This window comes from Eurosta solidaginis, chromosome 5 (assembly GCF_040869045.1).
Source record: "Eurosta solidaginis isolate ZX-2024a chromosome 5, ASM4086904v1, whole genome shotgun sequence".
In the NCBI taxonomy this organism is placed as follows: domain Eukaryota; kingdom Metazoa; phylum Arthropoda; class Insecta; order Diptera; family Tephritidae; genus Eurosta; species Eurosta solidaginis.
Window position 1 is genome coordinate 189780815 of NC_090323.1, and position 20486 is coordinate 189801300.

At 37.3% G+C, this 20486-nt stretch overlaps 1 protein-coding gene across 2 annotated transcripts in view; it reads right to left on the reverse strand.

Moving 5' to 3' along the window:
* The window catches only part of Eip78C (Ecdysone-induced protein 78C), a 908078-nt gene that overhangs the window by 403538 nt on the left and 484054 nt on the right, over window positions 1-20486 (reverse strand). Inside the window, exon 2 of one of the 2 annotated variants that reach the window (XM_067786959.1) lies at window positions 3045-3373. In XM_067786959.1, coding sequence (XP_067643060.1) covers window positions 3045-3373 — 329 coding nt within the window. Of the gene's footprint in view, window positions 1-3044; window positions 3411-20486 lie in introns of both variants that reach the window. The other variant, XM_067786960.1, reaches the window with a different exon arrangement.

Here is a 20486-nt window from a genome sequence, read left to right on the forward strand (position 1 = left end):
AGCCAATCTTCCTACATAAGTTCCCAAGTTTTGACATTTACAGAGGAAAGATTTATTGCGCAGTATCACAATAGGCAGAGTTAAGTATTTTATTTTCTTTTATCTCTCAAATAGCCCTCAGGCGCGTCAACCATCTTCATCATTATGAATTGGCACTAAACTGCCAAAGCGACTTTGTTAGTTCGGTAGCATCGCTAGTCATACCAGTTTGGTGAGAACTGATGGCAAGTCTTACTGTATCTGCGGCCATCAACTTGGTCTTCGCCTTTCCCTGCTTCCAAATACTTACAAGGACGATTTTGGGATCCATTCGTTGCATTATTTCCTTTTGTGCGTAAAGCTCCTACATCTCATAATCATCCTTCGATATACGCCGTTGGAATCACGTGTCATAAATCTTCACGCGTACTTTTCTCCTGAATATTCTTAAGTTTACTTCGAAATATGACTGCACTGCCTTAAGGAGTAATTTGAGAAGGCACAACAACAATAAAGAGTACTAACAAAAATACTAAAAAATAAAATATTTTTCTAACGGACGCAAGGAAAACTGTAACAACATCGATGTGGCATGCAACCCGCAACAATAAGGAAATATTTAGCAGCATGTGTTTGCTCTTCTTTTTGTTGCATGCCATCACATTACGTAACATGTTTATGAGACATCTTGGACATTCACTTTAGATAACTGTCAGGCAATGCCGCAATAGCGATCAAATGCCACACAAAAATGGCAAATAAAAAAGTGCTTCTAATTTCCTCGGTATTGTTGTTGTAGGCGTTGTTTTTAGCTGGAGATGTCATATGTTGCTGCCAGCGTACTCGTTGGCAGTACACAACAACACCAACTCACTTGCAACAGAAGCAATTCATTATTTTGCACTTCAACATCCATTTGCGACTTTTTATACACAGCTGTGTAAGTACATAAGGTTTGGTTAGATTAGGTTAGGTTAAGCTAGCCAGTCCGTGAGGACCTCACATAGACTGAAATATTCCATAGTGTTACCAGAAGTTTGTTTAAGGACTGAAGTGAAAAACCATATGAAAAACCAGGACCTATGTTATAATATAACTCCCCCTTTTTGGTGAATTCTAGAGGCTTTCTAGGACCTATCCCACTTGTTGCTTCTAAGTCTGGCAGCTGTATCACTCCTAATATCTGGAGTATTATCCTGACAAGCGCAGGGCGCGAGCACAAAACGTGTCCTCCAGCGGGTTAGGGGATCAGAATATACCCGCGGTAGGTATGCCTGTCGTAAGAGGCGACTAAAATACCAGATTCAAGGGGTTATGTAGCGCAACCCTTTCAGGTTGCCAGCGCAATATATAGCTTCCACAAAGCCAATTGTCAACCTCACCTATCAGTGCCGACACCTGTGTCATTAACAGCCGAGGCTCTGTCGCCCCGAACTCCTCATGTATCTAGGGGGTGGGTGGGCGGTACGGCCAAGAAGGTCGCATGTGGTCATTACAAATCGTTCCCGAGATGATCGGGCTTGGTACCGGAACGCACCGGATCTGCATCCGGCAAAGGACCACCAACATCGCTACAACAACAACAACAACAACGGCACAAAACCTGCTCGAACACTGGCTCCTCCAACCCGCATTTCCTACATCTGCTATCACTGACGAAGCTTTATTTAAAGGCATATGATGTCAGAAGGCAGTGTCCAGTCAGAATACCCGTCATGAGTCTGCAGTCTTTATCTTTTCAATGATAGGAGTAACTTTGTAAGTCTAAGGTTGTAGAACCTACATACACATAATCTTCGAAAATTTACAGTCCCACACTTGGACCCACGCCTTTCCCGGTAAATCGGTCATGTGCACCCCTCGCCTTCTCTTAATCTCGCCCAGTCTAATTGAGACGTCTACATAATAAACTTCTAGCTAGAGCTCGCTCACCCATTTTTTTATTTCCATCTATTTCTCTGTGCTCTGGGACCCAATAAATATGTATGCTTTTCTCCGTCCCGATTATTCCCAGGGATAGCTAAGACTCTAACACACTTTTAGATGCTGTGCTATGCGAGATTATTGCCTTTACTGTTGTTGTTGTTTTAGCAGTTATTCGCCCCATCCAATAGGTGCGACCGATCACAAATTTTAATCAATGTCTCTAACGGGAGTCCAAGGAAACTTGCTGTTCCAACAGGGGTGAACCATACTGAGAGGGGTATTAGAGGCGTTGGTTCCACAATACGGTTGAAGAGATGGTTGTTGTCATGTGTGGACACATTGCAAGCAGGACATATGTTTTGTATGTCGGGGTTGATTCTGGATAGGTAAGCGTTTAACCTCTTACAGTACCCAGATCGAAGGTGAGCTAGGGTGACTCGCGTTTCCCTAGGGAGTGTGCGTTTCTCTTCTGAAAGTTTTGGGTATTGTTCTTTGAGTAAAGGATTTACCGGACAATTCCTGGCATAGAGGTCCGACGCCTGTTTGGAGTTCACTGCGGACCTGTTTGTGTTTTTTGATGCTTGGCTGTCAACAAAATGCAGTTTAAGCTATTTTCATCCAGTGTATCTACTGCTTTGGTTACGGTTACTACTCCGCCTGAGAAACGCTGCGGTGATCTGCCAGCTTGTAGGATCTTGTGTATTTCCGGATCAGCACAGTATAATGCAGAGCCTACTTTGTCCTCTCTCACTTTTGGAACCATCGGTGTACACGTGTATCGCCTCGTCGGCCATTTGTGGCTCTTGCAGCGCTTCGAAGCTCAGATACGGAATGAGATAGTCTTATCGCCCTGCAATTGATGTCGCAATACTACTATGGCCATACGGTCTGCGTCAAGCTGCCGTGATGCACTGTGCGTCGTTGCAGCTGTTAACGCAATGTTCTTTGCCCACAGTTCTAAGATGGAATATGCAGAATGTCATACAGTGCAGCCGTCGGGATTGTTTTATAGGGCTCCCAAGCACCCAAAGTAGTCATCATAATTTTGGACATTTAAGAGTGAATTTGATATTTTAACTTTTATTTAAAAAGTATGCATTTTTTTCCAAAAAAAAAGTAAGTCTTGCTATAAAACTCACCTGAAATTGTATCACTCGAACCAGTCGAACTAACCGATGTATGACCATCAGGACTTTGCGATTCCCGTGGAGTTATTGGTGTGGGTGGTGTCAGTGTTGGTGATGCTGTCACTGGCGCCAAGCCAATGCCTTCGTAGTTATTGTTACTATTACAGTTATTATTATACAAATTTATATTTCGGCCAGTGTGGTCCGCACCACACAATGTTGTTGTTGTACTGCTTATCGTCGAATTGCTGCACAAAGCTGTCGTGGAATTTTCATCGATTTCTTGTGTTAATTGAAAATTGAAATATGACACCGACGTTGTACTGCTAGCGAGCGCAATTCTGTAATAAATAAATTGAGACATCCATAAACCACAATCTGATGGTTAAAAATGAGAGAACAGAAAAAACTTGTAAAATAGTCCAACTGAAAGATTTAGATAAATCTGTGGTGTTTGAGTAGTAGCTAGAAGTTTCTTGTATTGAAGAATCAGTTTCCCTTTTTAAGGATGGGGACCATGGATGGCTAATCATGGTAGCATATAGTGACTCGAGATGACCGATAAGCGGGCTCAGAGTACGTCGCTAATATCCGGTTTGAGGATTTTGCACCTAAAGGTTTTCAGGGCTCACCGCTGTCTAAACGAGGCTTATGAAATGTGTAAGCGATTGCACTCCAGAAAGCAGTTTCCGGTCCCCGTCTGAGACGAATTGAGGATTGCGATATCTCGGCTTAAAAACAATACGGAGCTGGTGAAGCGCATGCATTAACTCCAATCCAAAATATGTTCGGTCGAGTCTTTAGTTTGGTATTTAACGGCGTTAACTTTTCTGGAAAAAAATGTTACCTTAATGTTGCACTTTTAAATTCTAACTTTTGAACAATGTCACAGAGCGCTATGCAAAATGGTCCTATTTGTAGGTAATGAGATCCCTTGTGATGTATATTGAACCGATTTTCCATTATCCCTTTGTCAAATTTGGTTTCGTTTTCGAGAACGAAAATCGACACTGTTGATGGCACAACGCCGAAACCAGTTGGTCTCAAAATCAAATTTGACAGGGGATGACGGAAAATCGTTCCAATATACATCATTTATTCACCCTGTAGGAAAATCAAAAACAAAATAAGTCAGATCCCTTGTGTTATTCTGTGGAAAATATTTCATGAAAAGAACACACAAACTCACGGGAGAGCTAAGAAGAAACAACAGGGCGACACTATTTTCAGAAAAGCAAACGCCATAAGTGCGCTCTGCCCAATCCACAAGAAAGGCGAGCCCCAACCGTGCCACATACTGCGGAATTAGTCTGCTTAATATAGCGTCAAAGGGGCTATCTATCACAGTATGCGAAAGACTGACGCCCACAATCACAACGAGCTTATTGGACCATATCAGTGCGGCTTTAGACCTGATAAATCTGCTATCGACCACATATTTTCGATACGACAGATCCTGGAGAAGACACACGACGAGAGAATGGACACGCATTATCATAAAAACCTTTGACACCACTAAAAGGAAGGAAAAAAGTGGGTCTGGTGGCTAAAAGAGTACTTCAATCGACACCCACATTTGGAAGAAGAGGAAGGGGGAGACCTCTTTTAAGTTGGAAGAGACAAACGACGCAAGACTTGATCGTCCTTAGAGCTTCTAACTGGAGTCAGCTTGAGAATGAGAGGTTCCGTGTGACCATCTATTAATCTTATAAAATAAAGTCGCTGAATGTCATTGTACGCCCATCACTTCACACAGAATACTCTTATTTTAAAACAGTTTTTTGCATTTGAAAGCTAAGCTACGTGAGATGGACATTTTCAATATAATTTGAAGGTATATATTAGAGGGGAGTGGCAAATTGCCAAAAAGTAGTTAAAAATCACAAAAAACCTCTTTCTAGTTGGAAGAGTCAAATGAAGTAAAACTTGATCTCCCTTAGAGCTTCTAACTGTTGTCAGCTAACGCGAAACAGGGCAAATAAATAAATATTGTAACGATTTTACTGCAATTGCCCTTATTTGCAATCTTCTGCCAACGTTCGTATCGCTAAACTGTTGAATAAATAACTCCAATATTGAATAATGGAAAAATGGCCTTTATTAAAGTACTTCACAATAACACTTATACTTTGCTACGAATAGCTTGCTTAATAACCAAACTGATTGATAGCTCAAATGAAACTCACTCCTCGCCTCTACTGTCACGCCTTTTATACTTTTTGATTTCTCATTGCATACTTCTAGGCTTTTCCATTCCAGAACTTACTAGTTAGTTTCAGCTACAAAATCGCCAGCCACAATTACGTTTATAACTTCTCATTTGAGTAATACTTGCACAAATTATTGCCCTCTCTTGTGAGCAATTCAGATAAGATATATGCATGTGTTTGTGCATTGCTTCTCTGCTACTGGTATACGTACGTGGTACATATGTGTAGACGCAATTATTGTTTCGTTTATGTAGATACATAATGATTGATCTATGGATGTGCATGATATCACTGTTTAGCATCGGCTTAGATATGGCAGCACCCCTTAGTTTTGCTAATATTCGTAACAATATGTAAATCTAAGGCGCGATAACCTGCGAGATTTAAGGCCGAGCTTCTCTTGCATTTAATTTTTCCTACACCATTTAAATTTCCCTACAAATTGGCGGGACGGGACTTACTTGTTTTTATGCAGAATCTGAACCATATCTGAAAGGCAGATGAGTTTTCACTGAGAATAGCGTTTTTTTAAGTTTTGATGGCTTGGTATTGTTAGGTACCAAAGCGAAGGAGGTCATCGCCTTAGATTCTTGTAGGCTGACCACGCACTTAACGCGGCTTGTACAAGGTATAAAGGGTTCACTTCTGTTGAGCCTTTGGAAGATCAAATTTTTTGGAATAAATGCTGTATTCACCACGTATTCAACTATACACCCATCCGGCATAAATGCAATCTCGAAGGCTGCGGGCCCACTTCCCCTACTAATAAATAGAAATAAATTTGTTGGTGTTATTTGCGTCAGACACGTATACGCCCTCGGTGTAGGGATACTGGGGAGATGACCGGTAAATGACTTAATCACCAATTCAAGGTAACAAGAAAAGTAGGCCGGTAAGAGTAGAATGAACAGAAGGGTGATGTCAAGTCCGATGAAATGGGGTAACGGTTAACAGTAAATCGGCTGGCCGATATTCAAAGTTACCACTGTGTCGGTGAGCAGTTGGCTATTATCCATGAGCAACGATGTAGTAAGAGGATGTTAAACATTCGAATGGTGGGTGGTGATTAATGAACCGCTGACTGGTAGCTTGTTAGATATGAATGAAAAATGGAAGATAGTCGTCCAAGGAAGTATGTAATCATAAGGATGCCTGAGTTGCCAGTAGATGTAAGCTGCAGAACAAGAGAACGATAAACCGCTGAACGGTCCACAGTGAACGTCGGACGGTGCGTAGTTAAATGGATAGTCGTGGACTAGTACCATTGGCGAACGATTAATCGGTGATTGATTGATGGTGACTACTGTATGATGAAGGGTCAATAATGATGAGCAGGCCGGTAGATAATGAAATGGCAAGTGGTTAATTTACGACAGCATTACCTATGGGAAATGGTATTTTTTAACAAGTTTTGTGATAGGTGAAAATATTTTGAGACCTATCAAAGCTCTAGGTAGGACTATACGTTAGGAGCGTCCACAGGTATCTATGTAGAACACTGCAGTCTTTCGAGCGACATTCACAGATGCGGTGGAGCCTCTGCCCTGAATGAGACTGTTGAGCACATATTTCGCACAAGCGTGGTGGTGTAACTTGGCTAGTGAATAAGCATATACCGACTGCTGAGTGGAATATCACCCTATCTCGACTGCCGTTTCAAAAACGCCCTATCTCAGAAAACATTTGAATAGCGCCGTATTTCAGAATTTGTTTCAAAAACGACCTATCTGAGCTTTAATTTAATACATTTTGACTGTGGCTGGGGCGTTTGAGAGAAAAATCCTCAGATAGGGCTTTCTTCAACACAATCCTGTGATAGGACGTTTTTGAAAAATATTTTCAGATAGGGCGTTTTCCAAGAGACAGCTGAGATACACTCTTATAGCGCCAAAAAGGTCCTTGTGTTTCTGAAGGATCTAGGCCTATATAAAGCTCTGTGAGAAAAAGATGATACAATCGTATTGCTATACTCAAACTCAGCTTTATTCGTAGTGATGGCTGCAGAACTTCTAAAATGCTCCACATCAAAGCAGCTGCAGCTGCCACTTATTTGTGTGTTGGTTCCATTATAAGATAGGACGATGGGTCGTTACTCCACTTAAATAATATGTACATATGTATGTTATTGTAAAGCATTAAAAAAATGCTTCAGCAATTCATTTTTTTCGAAAATATTTATACTAAATTTGAACGCGCATGCATAGCACATTAGGGTGGGTCGATTTGTATGGACGAAAGTTAACCGATATCGCGCCATCGATCGATTGGGTCGGACAGGATATACATGAACATTTTACAATCAAATGAAAATCGTCCTAGTTTAATACACATGCTTATCTATGTAAATGTATATGCGCTCAAAAATTGGTATTTAAAACCATCTACGCTGCAATATGCCACAAATCTCTTACATACCCCCACCCACCTGCATTTCAATTCGCCGAGTTTCACTTTCCCAAGAGCTTACATTTTTACGGCTTTTCCGTACTGTTAGTCATGTGCTCGTATTTGCTTACATTGCAAAAATATTATGACAACAAAATATTTTCAACAAGGATGCTCATGTGAAGTGGCTAACGGCAGAAATAAGTATCAACGACAAAGCACTGATAAAACAACAACAAAAATGAAAGTTAAATACATATAAATCTGTACGTTGTGAAAATATAAAAGGGAATATAAGCCACTAGTATGCGAGAACAAAGGGTTACGGAGGAGACCGATGCGAAAACCAAGTCTACATATATAGATAGGGTGGTCCTTATATATGAAATAAACGATTTTTTTCCACTATCACCCCTTCAGAAGGTAACTGATTCGTATCGGCATCAAAATTTGTATATTATATCGCCATCTATAGGATTATCGATTTTAGGTGCTAAAAAATTCTATTTAAATTATTCGAGTCTCCATAGAGTAATTTTAACTTTGGTCGACACTCCTTTGCCATTTTAAATCGGGACCAAAATTGATGTGTGATATTTTTGACCTAGGTATTACCATCTAAGGGGTTGATACTGGAAAAACGTTTTTTTGATTTATGAGGACCACCCCAATGTTTGCACAAATGTGTATACTAGGGTGGTTTTACAAAATCGATGGCGGATTTTTTTTGGCGGCGGCCCCCTAAAATTTTTCATTTTGATAGATTTTAAGATTGCCAAAGCTTGAGCACAATTTGAAGGTGATAACCCATGCCACTGGGGCCTCAAAGTTTTGAAAATCTCGATTTTTTGGCAGTTTGACGACTTCGGCGACCCATAACTCTGGAACGGCTAAAGCTATTTGCCCGTGTCATACATGAAATTAAAGGCAATACTGTTAATAATGTTTTGTATACAATATTCTTCTGCTTGATTTGTTAAGATTTTTGTCGCCATTTGGCTCTTTACGGTGTTTTGCACTGTCGGGTCAAACTATGCCAGGGCAATAAGTTCAGGACTAAGATAACACAGGTATCATTCATTTTGTTAATTCCTTTTTCTGATATTTCTTTGTCAATGCTTTCGTATTTCAACAGATTTTCAATGCGGTTTAGGTCTTGTTTTGATGCTAAACATGCTCTGGGGTCGTTAAACCAGGCTTTAAGTGGCCCCAGTGGCACAGGTTAACATCTTCAAATTGTGCTCAAACTTTGGCTATCTTAAAATCTAACAAAATTAAACATTTTAGGGAGGTGCGGCCAAAAAATGTCTGAAATTTTTTTACCCTATGATATAAAACCACCCTAATGTGTATATCTTAAAGATTAAAAAATTTCAGTTTTATGCCTTAAATATCTATTGAGAAAAATTATCAAAATGGGCACTAAACCAAAAATTAAAACTTAAATGAGGTATCTAAACAAGCTTCAATTTTTTTTACCTTATGAGCTAAAACCACCCTAGTGTGTACCCAGTTGGAAAAGATCGTGTATACCACTTCACTCTGAAATGCTTCCGCCTTGGGCTCTATACTGGCGTCCATAGCAAAAAGGCAGTAAAATGCGCTTATTGCCTTTCTGAATTTTATTGTCAATTAATTTATGCGATTACAATTTACTCATAAACTAAATACGTAGTCATTTAAAATTCACAATGAAAAAGAAAACATGGTCTTAAATTTGAAGTTTCCTTGAAAAATCTTAAATTTCCAGAATAAAAATTCCATTTTTTTCCAAATTTACTTTTTACACTTTACTGCCTTTTTGCTATGGACAGCAGTATAAACTTTTGAAAAATTTCGAATTTATGTCTTGTTGGGTTGAGATTATGAGTTTTTAATGACGAATTTAAATAAATGTTAAGTTTGGTTGTCACCTATTCGGAAATATTTCAAAATCCCTGCTTTAGCTTTACGCGACTGGGCTTGTCTTCGGCATCATTTCGAGGATGTGCCGGAATAATTTCGGGACTATATGCGGCATCAATTGTGATCGAGACTATCTATTCTGGGTCCAGATAAGTCCGTATTTGGTGAAGATATCGCAATATTTGCTCATGTTATCGTGTTAATGGACGGACAGACGGACAGATAGACGGACATGGTTTAATCAAATTATTTTTCGATGCTGATGAGTTTAATATATGCCAGTCTATATATATCTTGAATGCTTTATATCTCTACAACCAACCGTTATGTTACCAAAGTTAATATGCTCTGTGTGCATACCCTGAGTATAAAAATTACACAATTTTAATTTCAATCCACAAAATAAATGCAATATCAAAACCCAACTCAAAATACTCTTTTTCATGAACGATCAAACTGTAAAGATTTTAAACCAATTTTGGTTTGGTCATAATATGAAGTTCAAAAAAGTTTTGCATTTCTCTAAGTAGGTTCGTGTGGACTGTCAGGCCTTTTGCAAAAATCACAATACATAATGCATCTAATCAGTTGTACCTGTAGCCACTATTTCACGTATTACCTCAATCCCAACTACCATTTCAGCACAATTGCGACTCGAAAAATTGAATTCGATCACGGATGGTTTAACCGGACAAGGGCGCACCTGAGTATTTTTGTTTATTTGATAACATAGGCTGTTTAATACGTATTATTAATATCAATGCTACATATATAGTTTTATAAGGAAAATCAGGCGGGATCCTGGCATGTATTTTTTTACAGAATAAAATTAACCGCCAAAAACTCGAACAGAAAATATCGTTGCCACAAATGCAATAAAATTAAGTGTAGTATCGTTGAATACGATCATTGGTTGCCAACCATACGAAGGCAAGTTATGTGACAAATCAGTCCTATAGAACAAATAATTTATTTGGAATTGATATTGCTTTTTAGGACAAAACATAGTTTGTATGTACTTTTAAAGTCACAGTATAATTGCAAATGTAGAACTGTTTAATCTTAATCTTTCACGAATGTGGTCATGCCATGTACGATAAAGTACGTACGTACGTACGAACGTATAGTAGAAAATCAACACCAGGAAGTTTCGTAAAAAGTAGGAACTTTTTTTGGTATAGCTTTGATCTTTGTAACCAACCAAGTCGTACAATGCACGATACTGCTCCAGATAGGGCTGGGACTATCCGCATATTCGAATATCCGGATATCCATACGGATGTCCGTTGACACGGATAAAATCCGGACGGCATGGATATCCGGTTAATATTCGTGTGTGAAACTATCCGGATATCCGGATTTATGAAGATCCGGTTAATAACCATATTTTTGGATATCCAGTGAAAGAAACAAATTGATGTACCATATATGTTTATTTAACATCAATAACAATAAATTCGTGGGGCATTTAAAACAATTAACAGCGAATACAAAAAAGGCCCGTACTGAGAAATATGTAATATGATGTTAAACTATTTTCTTAATAATATTTTTCATAATCTACAAACATATTTTGTGAATAATTTTTCGATGTTTGCTTCGTTCAATTCTGATATGCAGATATTCAAATTTTATATTCCAGTATCCGGACATACGGATATCCGGATTCGGATAGCCGGATTTTTTTCTTAGCTATCCGGTTATTCGAATATCCGGTTTATCCGGATAGTTGAAAAATCCGGATGCAGTTCACAGCCCTAGCTCCAGCTATTCAAAGTTTTTCCTTCATAAACAAATTTTAAAAGCAAAAAATATTCCAAACATCTTTTGATATTTGACCCTATTTTAATTAGTTAATTAATGATGAACTGCTAGGCTAGGGTCAGCTATGTACTTCAACCAAAACCAAATTGCTTAGCTACTGTATGGTTATCACTAAGGCGTTATGTTATGGTTTCAATAGTATAATACATTGATTTCCATAAGGTTGATTGCATCAGCTGTTTTATACGAAGTTGTTCAGGACCTTAAAGTACTTATTCCGCAATTTTCTTTTTATCTCATGTTCTATTCATTAAAGAGGGAACTTTAAAGCTAAGAATAAAATTTGATCTCACAACGTAAGGCATTTGCATGTGTCACACTTTTGTTGCATACAATAAAAAAATGTATTTTTGTTTTTTGTTTTTTTAATTCTAATTATAAACATTTATTTATATATAACACAAGAAGAAATATCATCATTTCGACTGCTGATTGAAGTATCACCATATCTCAGCTACCGTTTCGAAAAAGATCTATCTTAGCATAATTCTATATATTTTGCCGTGACCTACAGCGTTTATGAAAAAATAGTTCTGAAACGGGGTGTTCAGCCAAGTTAGGGTGGTTTTACACTCAGGAGTCGATTTATAACAACACCCTGCAATTATAAAGTGTTGAACTTTTGTAGTTTATCGTGTACTTAACACTGTGGAAGTTTCCTCTGCACCAAGCAAAATCAATATACACATGTTTAAGTTTAATACAAAGTAATTTTATTAAACACGAAATATAATACCAAGTTTATTTGTTGAAAGTAAAGAGAAGAAGAAAAGATGTTGAATTCAAATTTGACATGTTATAAGGTTGCATGATTATGTGAATTGTGAACAGAGTTGTATTTCAATCCATTTGGTCCAATGCAGCACGTAAAAATGTTTTAACTCTTCCATTACTTAAATTTGTAAAAACAGTCAGACATTCGTAGTGCCAAAAACCCAGATTTCCTGTTACCACCGCAGAAAGTTTTCTATTCACAACGCCCGGTCCGCCAAAATCTTCAAAGCACACAGCACATCTTTCTTTCATACCACAAATCATTGATGGTGTTAGAGTTGACAACGAATATCGATTCGAACAAACGGGCCTTGATATTGTACTCAAGACAGTAGATTGGAGTATATCCGTAATCCTCCCACTTTCTGGAGTTGTCCAACGCCATCCAATAATTTGTATATCACTGCCCCCTTTTAACTCATCTTCGTTAATTGGTATTGTATCTATTGTATCACTTCTTTCAAACGCCGAACACAATTTCATCAAAGCTATATCCATATCTTTTGTTACGGAATTATAAGTATCTGCCTTAAGTATCCGGGACACACTGCGAGTTTTTCCAAGTGAGAATATATCACGTAAATTCGTTACACCAGCGAGAATAACAAAGTCGCTCGCACGTTTCTGTTCCACGCAACTCGCAGATGTAACCACCTTGTCGAGAAAGATCAGTGAACCAACGCAATGATGTTTGTTCACATGGCGTATTGATACCAAGTGACGGCTCTGCTCTATGGTCCAAGGATCGCCCCCTGCAATGCGAATTTTCGAACTGCAGCTAAATATGATAACCAAAAGCGCGAAGTAATTGCGTAAATACATTTTATTTTCAGACTATTTCCACCGAGTTTTAAGTATAAAGTACACCGATATCAATTTTGTGGGCGCTATTTATACCTAATTTGGTCGTGTGAATAAAAAATAAGCAAAAAAGTTTCCTCCTAGATTTCAAGAATTTGAACAATAAAAATACTTGTATATTGAAGTTAAAGCAATTAATACAAAGGGGTTTTTTTTTTACTCTACCTTGAGTAAATTGTGGCTAATTAAAATTTCAATGGCCTTAATGATCAAAAACACAAAATATTTATACAGCTTTTAAAACGACATTTCTATTGAAATTTCCCATTATATAAGCTTTATATTTTTATGAAAAGAACAGAGTGTATACTTAGTTAGTTTTATTTGTTTCCAAACTGCTATTATGTTCGCACGCATTTAAACCTGCCTAAAAAGAAACACGAGCAGCAGACTGAGCGAATATTAATAGCGTTCGATTGCGTAATCGTGCTCTGAATTACGACCAAATCTCATTAGAACGATCAGAATCAGTACTCTGAGAGTTGCCACCACTCAACCGATCAACCCATGTGTACACATGATAGGGTGCCTGTTATTTTCAACCTTTTTTCCCTAATCGCTCCATAAACTTTTACTAAAAAAGTAAAAACAAATTATCAAACTCATAAGTAATATTATTAGTTCTTTTAAACATGCCGAAAATGGGATATATTTTCCATATAAAATTGTATGGGATTTTGCACTTTAAAAAAGGTAGAGTACTCACAGTTAACAAAGGGATCGGCACGTCCACAAATGTCGGTAGAGGTGCCAAAAGAAATGTCTTAATATAAATAAATAATAAATTTGATTGAGCCATGTCCGTCCGTCCGTCCGTCTGTCCGTCAATACGATAACTTGAGTAAATATTGAGATATGGTCACCAAATTTGGTACACGAAATTGGATAATAACCACGCCCACTTTTTATATATATAACATTTCGGAAAACACAAAAAACTTGATTATTTTTAAATAATACACCTAGAATGTTGAAATTTGACGGGTGGACTGATATTGAGACTCTTGATAAAAGTTTGAAAATTTTTTTTTTAAATGGGCGTGGCACCACCCACTTGAGATAAAATCAATTTTAAAAGTATTATTAATCATAAATCAAAATTTTTAAACCTAGCGTAACAAAATTCGGCAGAGAGGTTGCCTTTACTATAAGGAATGCTTTGAAGAAAAATTAACGAAATCGGTTAAGGACCACGCCCACTTTTATATAAAAGATTTTTAAAAGGGACGTGAACGAATGAAATAAGCTATATCTGTGCAAAAAAGAGCTTTATATCAATGGCATTTTATTTCCCAAGTGGATGTATAACAGTAAATAGGAAAAACTTCAAATTTTTAAAAATTGGTGTGGCACCGCCCCTTTTATGACAAAGCAATTTTCTATGTTTCGGGAGCCATAACTCGAAGAAAAATTAACGGATCGTAATAAAACTGGGTACACAAATTTTCCCTGTAGTAGAAAATATTTCTAGTAAAAATAGGATCGTTTAAAGGTCACGGCAACTTAGATATAAAACCAGTTTAAAAGCGTCGTAGACTAGAATAACAAGCTATAACTTAGCAAAAAGTAGTTTTGAATCAATGATATTTCACTTATCAGGTTTCATTGTAAGAGGAAAGGGGAGAAATATTTTTTTTAAACGGGCGGTGCCACGAGTTATGTAGAAAAGTAATTTATCTGAAATCAAATGCTCATGCTGAGTATATAATGTTCGGTTACACCCGAACTTAGACACCTTTACTTGTTGTACTCAGTTGAGCAGAGCTCACAGAGTATATTAGCTTTGATTGGATAACGGTTGGATATAGACTTCCATATATCAAAATCAGTATCGAAAAAAAATTTGATAGAGCCATGTCCGTCCGTCCGTCCGCCCGTCCGTCTGTCCGGTAACACGATAACTTGAGCAAATTTTTGAGGTATCTTGATGAAATTTGGTATGTAGGTTCCTGGGTACTCATCTCAGATTGCTATTTAAAATGAACGAAATCGGACAATAACCACGCCCACTTTTTCCATATCGAAAATTTCGAAAAATCGAAAAAGTGTGATAATTTATTACCAAAGACGAATAAAGCGATGAAACTTGGTAGGTGGGTTCACCTTATGACGCAAAATAGAACCTTAGTAAAATTTTGGACAATGGGCGTGGCACCGCCCACTTTTAAAAGAAGGTAATTTAAAAGTTTTGCAAGCTGTAATTTGGCAGTCGATGAAGATATCATGATGAAATTTAGCAGGAACGTTACTCCTATTACTATATGTGTTCTAATTAAAATTAGCAAAATCGGATGACGAACACGCTCACTTTTAAAAAAAAAATTTTTTTAAAGTCAAATTTTAACAAAAAATTTAATATCTTTACAGTAAATTATGTCAACATTCAACTCCAGTAATGATATGTTGCAACAAAATACAAAAATAAAAAAAAATTTCAAAATTTCATTTAGTTTGTCTAGAATACTTTTAATGCCATAAGTCGAACAAAAATTTACCAATCCTCCTATGAGGATAACTGTTTTCTGTGAAAATGGGCGAAATCGGTTGAAGCCACGCCCAGTTTTTATACACAGTCGACCGTCTGTCCTTCCGCCCGACCGTTAACATGATAACTTCACCAAAAACCGATATATCTTTACTAAACTTAGTCCACGTACTTATCTGATCTCGCTTTATCTTGGTACAAAAAATGGCCGAAATCCGACTATAACCGCGCTCACTTTTTCGAAATCGAAAATTACGAAAAATGAAAAAAATGCCTTGATTCTATACAAAATACGAAAAAAGGGATGAAACATGGCAATTTGATTGGTTTAAATAAATAAAAATAAATGTAAGGCGCGATAACCTCCGAAGAGATCTAAGGCCGAGCTTCTCTTCCAATTTGCGTCGTGCTCCTCTTGATTTTCCCTACAAATTGGCCGGACGGGACCTACATGATTTTATGCCGACTCCGAACGGCATCTGCAAGGCAGATGAGTTTTCACTGAGAGCTTTTCATGGCAGAAATACACCCGGAGCGCTTGCCAAACACTGCCGAGGGGCGACCCCGCTTAGAAAAATTTTCTTCTAATTGAAAAACCTTATTTCTAAAATTGTTGATGTTGCTTTGCCCGGGGTTTGAACCCAGGGCATCCGGTGTGGTAGGCGGAGCACGCTACCATCACACCACGGTGATTGGTTTATTGAGGCAAAAAATACCTTTAGAAAAAACTTTGTAAAATGGGTGTGACACCTACCATATTATTTATTTATTTATTTATTTATTGACAGCCATATGGCCTATAATCCTTTTGATTTTATATAATTCGTATTAAATATATGTTTTACAATAATTATATAATAGGTTTTTAAATTTCTTCAAATTATTGTACGTTTTAATATCTACAGGTAACTCATTAAACATTTTCAAGCCTTTATAGTACAGATCTAGCTTTGCATTTTTTGTGTGGCAACGTGGTAATGTGAAATTGTGTCTATCTCTAGTAGGATAGGGGTGCGTATCACTGCTGTAGCTTAAGTTCTTTCTCAGGTAGTCCGGAAGTGCTCCTGTCTTATTGTTGTATATATATTTCATTGTATGAAAGGAGATTAGTTGCTTTACGTTCAGCCATTTAAGAGTGTTCAGCATTGATGAAATACTTGTGTCGTACCGCGCGTTGAGTATATGTCTCATTGCTCTGTTTTGCATTTTTTGCAACTTGTTTATTTGTGAGTCCGATGTGATAAACAAAACACTGGCACAATATATAAAATGGGGTTTTATGATGGATTTATATACTAATATTTTATATTTCCTTTTTAAATATTTGCATGTTCTTTTCATAAATCCAATTTTCTTTGAGATTTTACTTACTACGTAGTCAACATTATCACAGAATTTTAATTTATTGTCAATTATGACGCCGAGATATTTGCTTTTCTTTACCTCCCTAATGGTTTCGTTTTTATATTTAAAGTATGTAGTTCTAAATTTAGTTTATTTGATGTGGATATAACCATGTAATTTTTTTTTCCAAATTTACCATTAACTTGTTTTTACACAACCAAATGTAGAGAGAATTCAAGTCCTCCTGCATTTTTTCAAAGGCCACGCCTATATTTTCTTCACTTATTGTCAACAGAGAATCATCTGCAAACAGTTTTATTTTGCAGTTCTTTATTGACGAGGCAATATCATTTATGTATACGTTGAACAGGATTGGCGCTAAGACTGAGCCCTGTGGAGGTCCTATGTTAATCGGCACGCTATCTGAAATTGCTTCATCAATCACTGTATATTGGTTTACATTAGTTAGGAAGCTTTCGAACCACTTCAACTCAATACCTTCAATTCCGATTCGTTTCAATTTCTTTACCATCAGGTTCCGATCAATAGTTTCAAACGCTCTTTTAAAATCAATGAATACCACTAATATAGTCTTTTTTCTTCGCATATCTTCTTTCCACTGAGAAATAACCCATGTAAGAGCTGTTTCACAAGAGTGTTTGTCACGAAAACCTGATTGCTCTTTAACAAAAATATTGTTTCTTTCAATATATTCAATTAGTTGATTTTTTACCACTTTTTCTAAAAATTTTTCAGTATTTGGCAAGGTATTTATTGGTCTAAGTTCTTCAGGTTTAACGGTGTTCTTTACTTTTTTCCCAGGTACTACTGTTGCCATTTTCCATTCTTCCAGTACTTCTCCTATTTTTAAACTCTCGTTGACGACTTGTGAGTAGAAATAACCTAAGTAAGGCATAGTGTTTTCAATAACTCCCTCCGTTAACAGTTTTTTGCCACCAATCTTGTGGCTAAAGCTTTTCACAATTTCCTCTATATTTTCTGTATTTACTTCAGCAAATTTCAAAGAAGTGTTAGTGTTAAAGTGATTACAGTCGTTGTTCTCAATTATCTCAATGCTTTCATTTATTTGCACTATACTTTCCACAAAGAATATATTTAACACCTCAGCTATACGGTTTTTATCATCAATCCGCTGACCTTCGTGCTGTATCACCGTTATATTATCTTTCATATCTTGTTAGCATATATTTGCTTCAAGTACTTCCACATTAACTTGCTGTCAACGCTGTTTGTTGTAATTTTATGCTCCATATATTTAATTTTTTTTATTTTTATCATTTTTATACTCAGTTGAGCAGAGCTCACAGAGTATATTAACTTTGATTGGATAAAATTTTGATGAAATTTGGTATGTAGGTTCCTGGGCACTCATCTCAGATCGCTATTTAAAATGAACGATATCGGACAATAACCACGCCCACTTTTTCGATATCGAAAATTTCGAAAAATCGAAAAAGTGCGATAATTCATTACCAAATACGGATTAAGCGATGAAACTTGGCAGCTGAGTTGAACTTATGACGCAGAATGGAAAATTAGTACAATTTTGGACAATGGGCGTGGCACCGCCCACTTTTAAAAGAACGTAGTTTAGAAGTTTTGCAAGCTGTAATTTGGCAGTCGTTGAAGATATCATGACGAAATTTGGCAGGAACGTTACTCTTATTACTATATGTCTGCTTAATAAAAATTATCAAAATCTGAGAACGACCACGCCCACTTTGTAAAAAAAAATTTTTTTAAATTCAAATTTTAAAAGAAAATTAATATCTTTACAGTATATAAGTAAATTATGTCAACATTCAACTCCAGTAATGATATGTTGTAACAAAATACAAAAATAAAATAAAATTTCAAAATGGGCGTGGTTCCGCCCTTTTCATTTAATTTGTCTAGGATACTTTTAATGCCATAAGTCGAACAAAAATCTACTAATCCTTGTGAAATTTGGTAAGGATTTGGATAGCTGCTATCCCGGTAACTGTTTTCTGTAAAAATGGGCGAAATCGGTTGAAGCCACGCCCAGTTTTTATACACAGTCGACCGTCTGTCCTTCCGCTCGGTCGTTAACACGATAACTTGTGCAAAAATCGATATATCTTTACTAAACTCTGTTCACGTACTTATCTGAACTCACTTTGTATTGGTGTAAAAAATGGCCGAAATCCGACTATGACCACGCCCACTTTTTCGATATCGAAAATTACGAAAAATGAAAAAAATGCCATAATTATATACCAAATACGAAAAAAGGGATGAAACATGGTAATTGTATTGGTCTATTGACGCAAAATATAACTTTAGTAAAAAACTTGGTAAAATGGCTGTGACATCTACCATATTAAGTAGAAGAAAATGAAAAAGTTTTGCAGGGCGAAATCAAAAGCCCTTGGAATCTTGGAAGGAATACTGTTCGTGGTATTACATATATAAATAAATTGGCGGTACCCGACAAATGATGTTCTGGATCACCTGGTCCACATTTTGGTCGATATCGCGAGAACACCTTCACATATACATCTAAGGGCCACTCGCTTTTAAAACCCCCATTAATACCTTTAATTTGATATCCATATCGTACAAACACATTCTAGAGTCACCCCTAGCCCACCCTAATGGCGATATCTCGAAAAGGCGTCCACCTATAGACCTAATGCCCACTCCCTCTTAAAATGCTCAGTAACACCTTTCGTTTGATACCCATATTGTACAAACGCATTCTAGAGTCACCCCTGGTCCACGTTTATGGCGATATCTTGAAAAGGCGTCCACCTATAGAACTAAGGCCCACGCCCTTTTAAAATACTCATTAACACCTTTCATTTGATACCCATATTGTACAAACGCATTCTAGAGTCACCCCTGGTCCACGTTTATGGCGATATCCCGAAAAGGCGTCCACCCATAGAACTAAGGGCCACTCCCTTTTACAACCCTCATTAATACCTTTAGTTTGATACCTATATCGTACAAACACATTCTAGAGTCACCCCTGGTCCACGTTTATGGCGATATCTCGAAAAGGCGTCCACATATAGAACTAAGGCCCACGCCCTTTTAAAATACTCATTAACACCTTTCATTTGATACCCATATTGTACAAACGCATTCTAGAGTCACCCCTGGTCCACGTTTATGGCGATATCCCGAAAAGGCGTCCACCCATAGAACTAAGGCCCACTCCCTTTTAAAACACTTATTAACACCTTTCGTTTGATACCCATATTGTACAAAGGCATTCTAGAGTCAACCCTGGTCCACTTTTATAACGATATTCCGAAAAGACGTCCACCTATAGAACTAAGGCCCACTCCCTTTTAAAATACTCATTAACACCTTTCATTTGATACCCATATAGTACAAACAAATTCTAGAGTCACCCCTGGTCCACCTTTATGGCGATATCTTGAAAAGGCGTCCACCTATAGAACTAAGTCCCACGCCCTTTTAAAATACTCATTAACACCTTTCATTTGATACCCATATTGTAAAAACGCTTTCTAGAGTCACCCCTTGTCCACGTTTATGGCGATATCCCGAAAAGGCGTCCACCCATAGAACTAAGTCCCACGCCCTTTTAAAATACTCATTAACACCTTTCATTTGATACCCATATTGTAAAAACGCTTTCTAGAGTCACCCCTT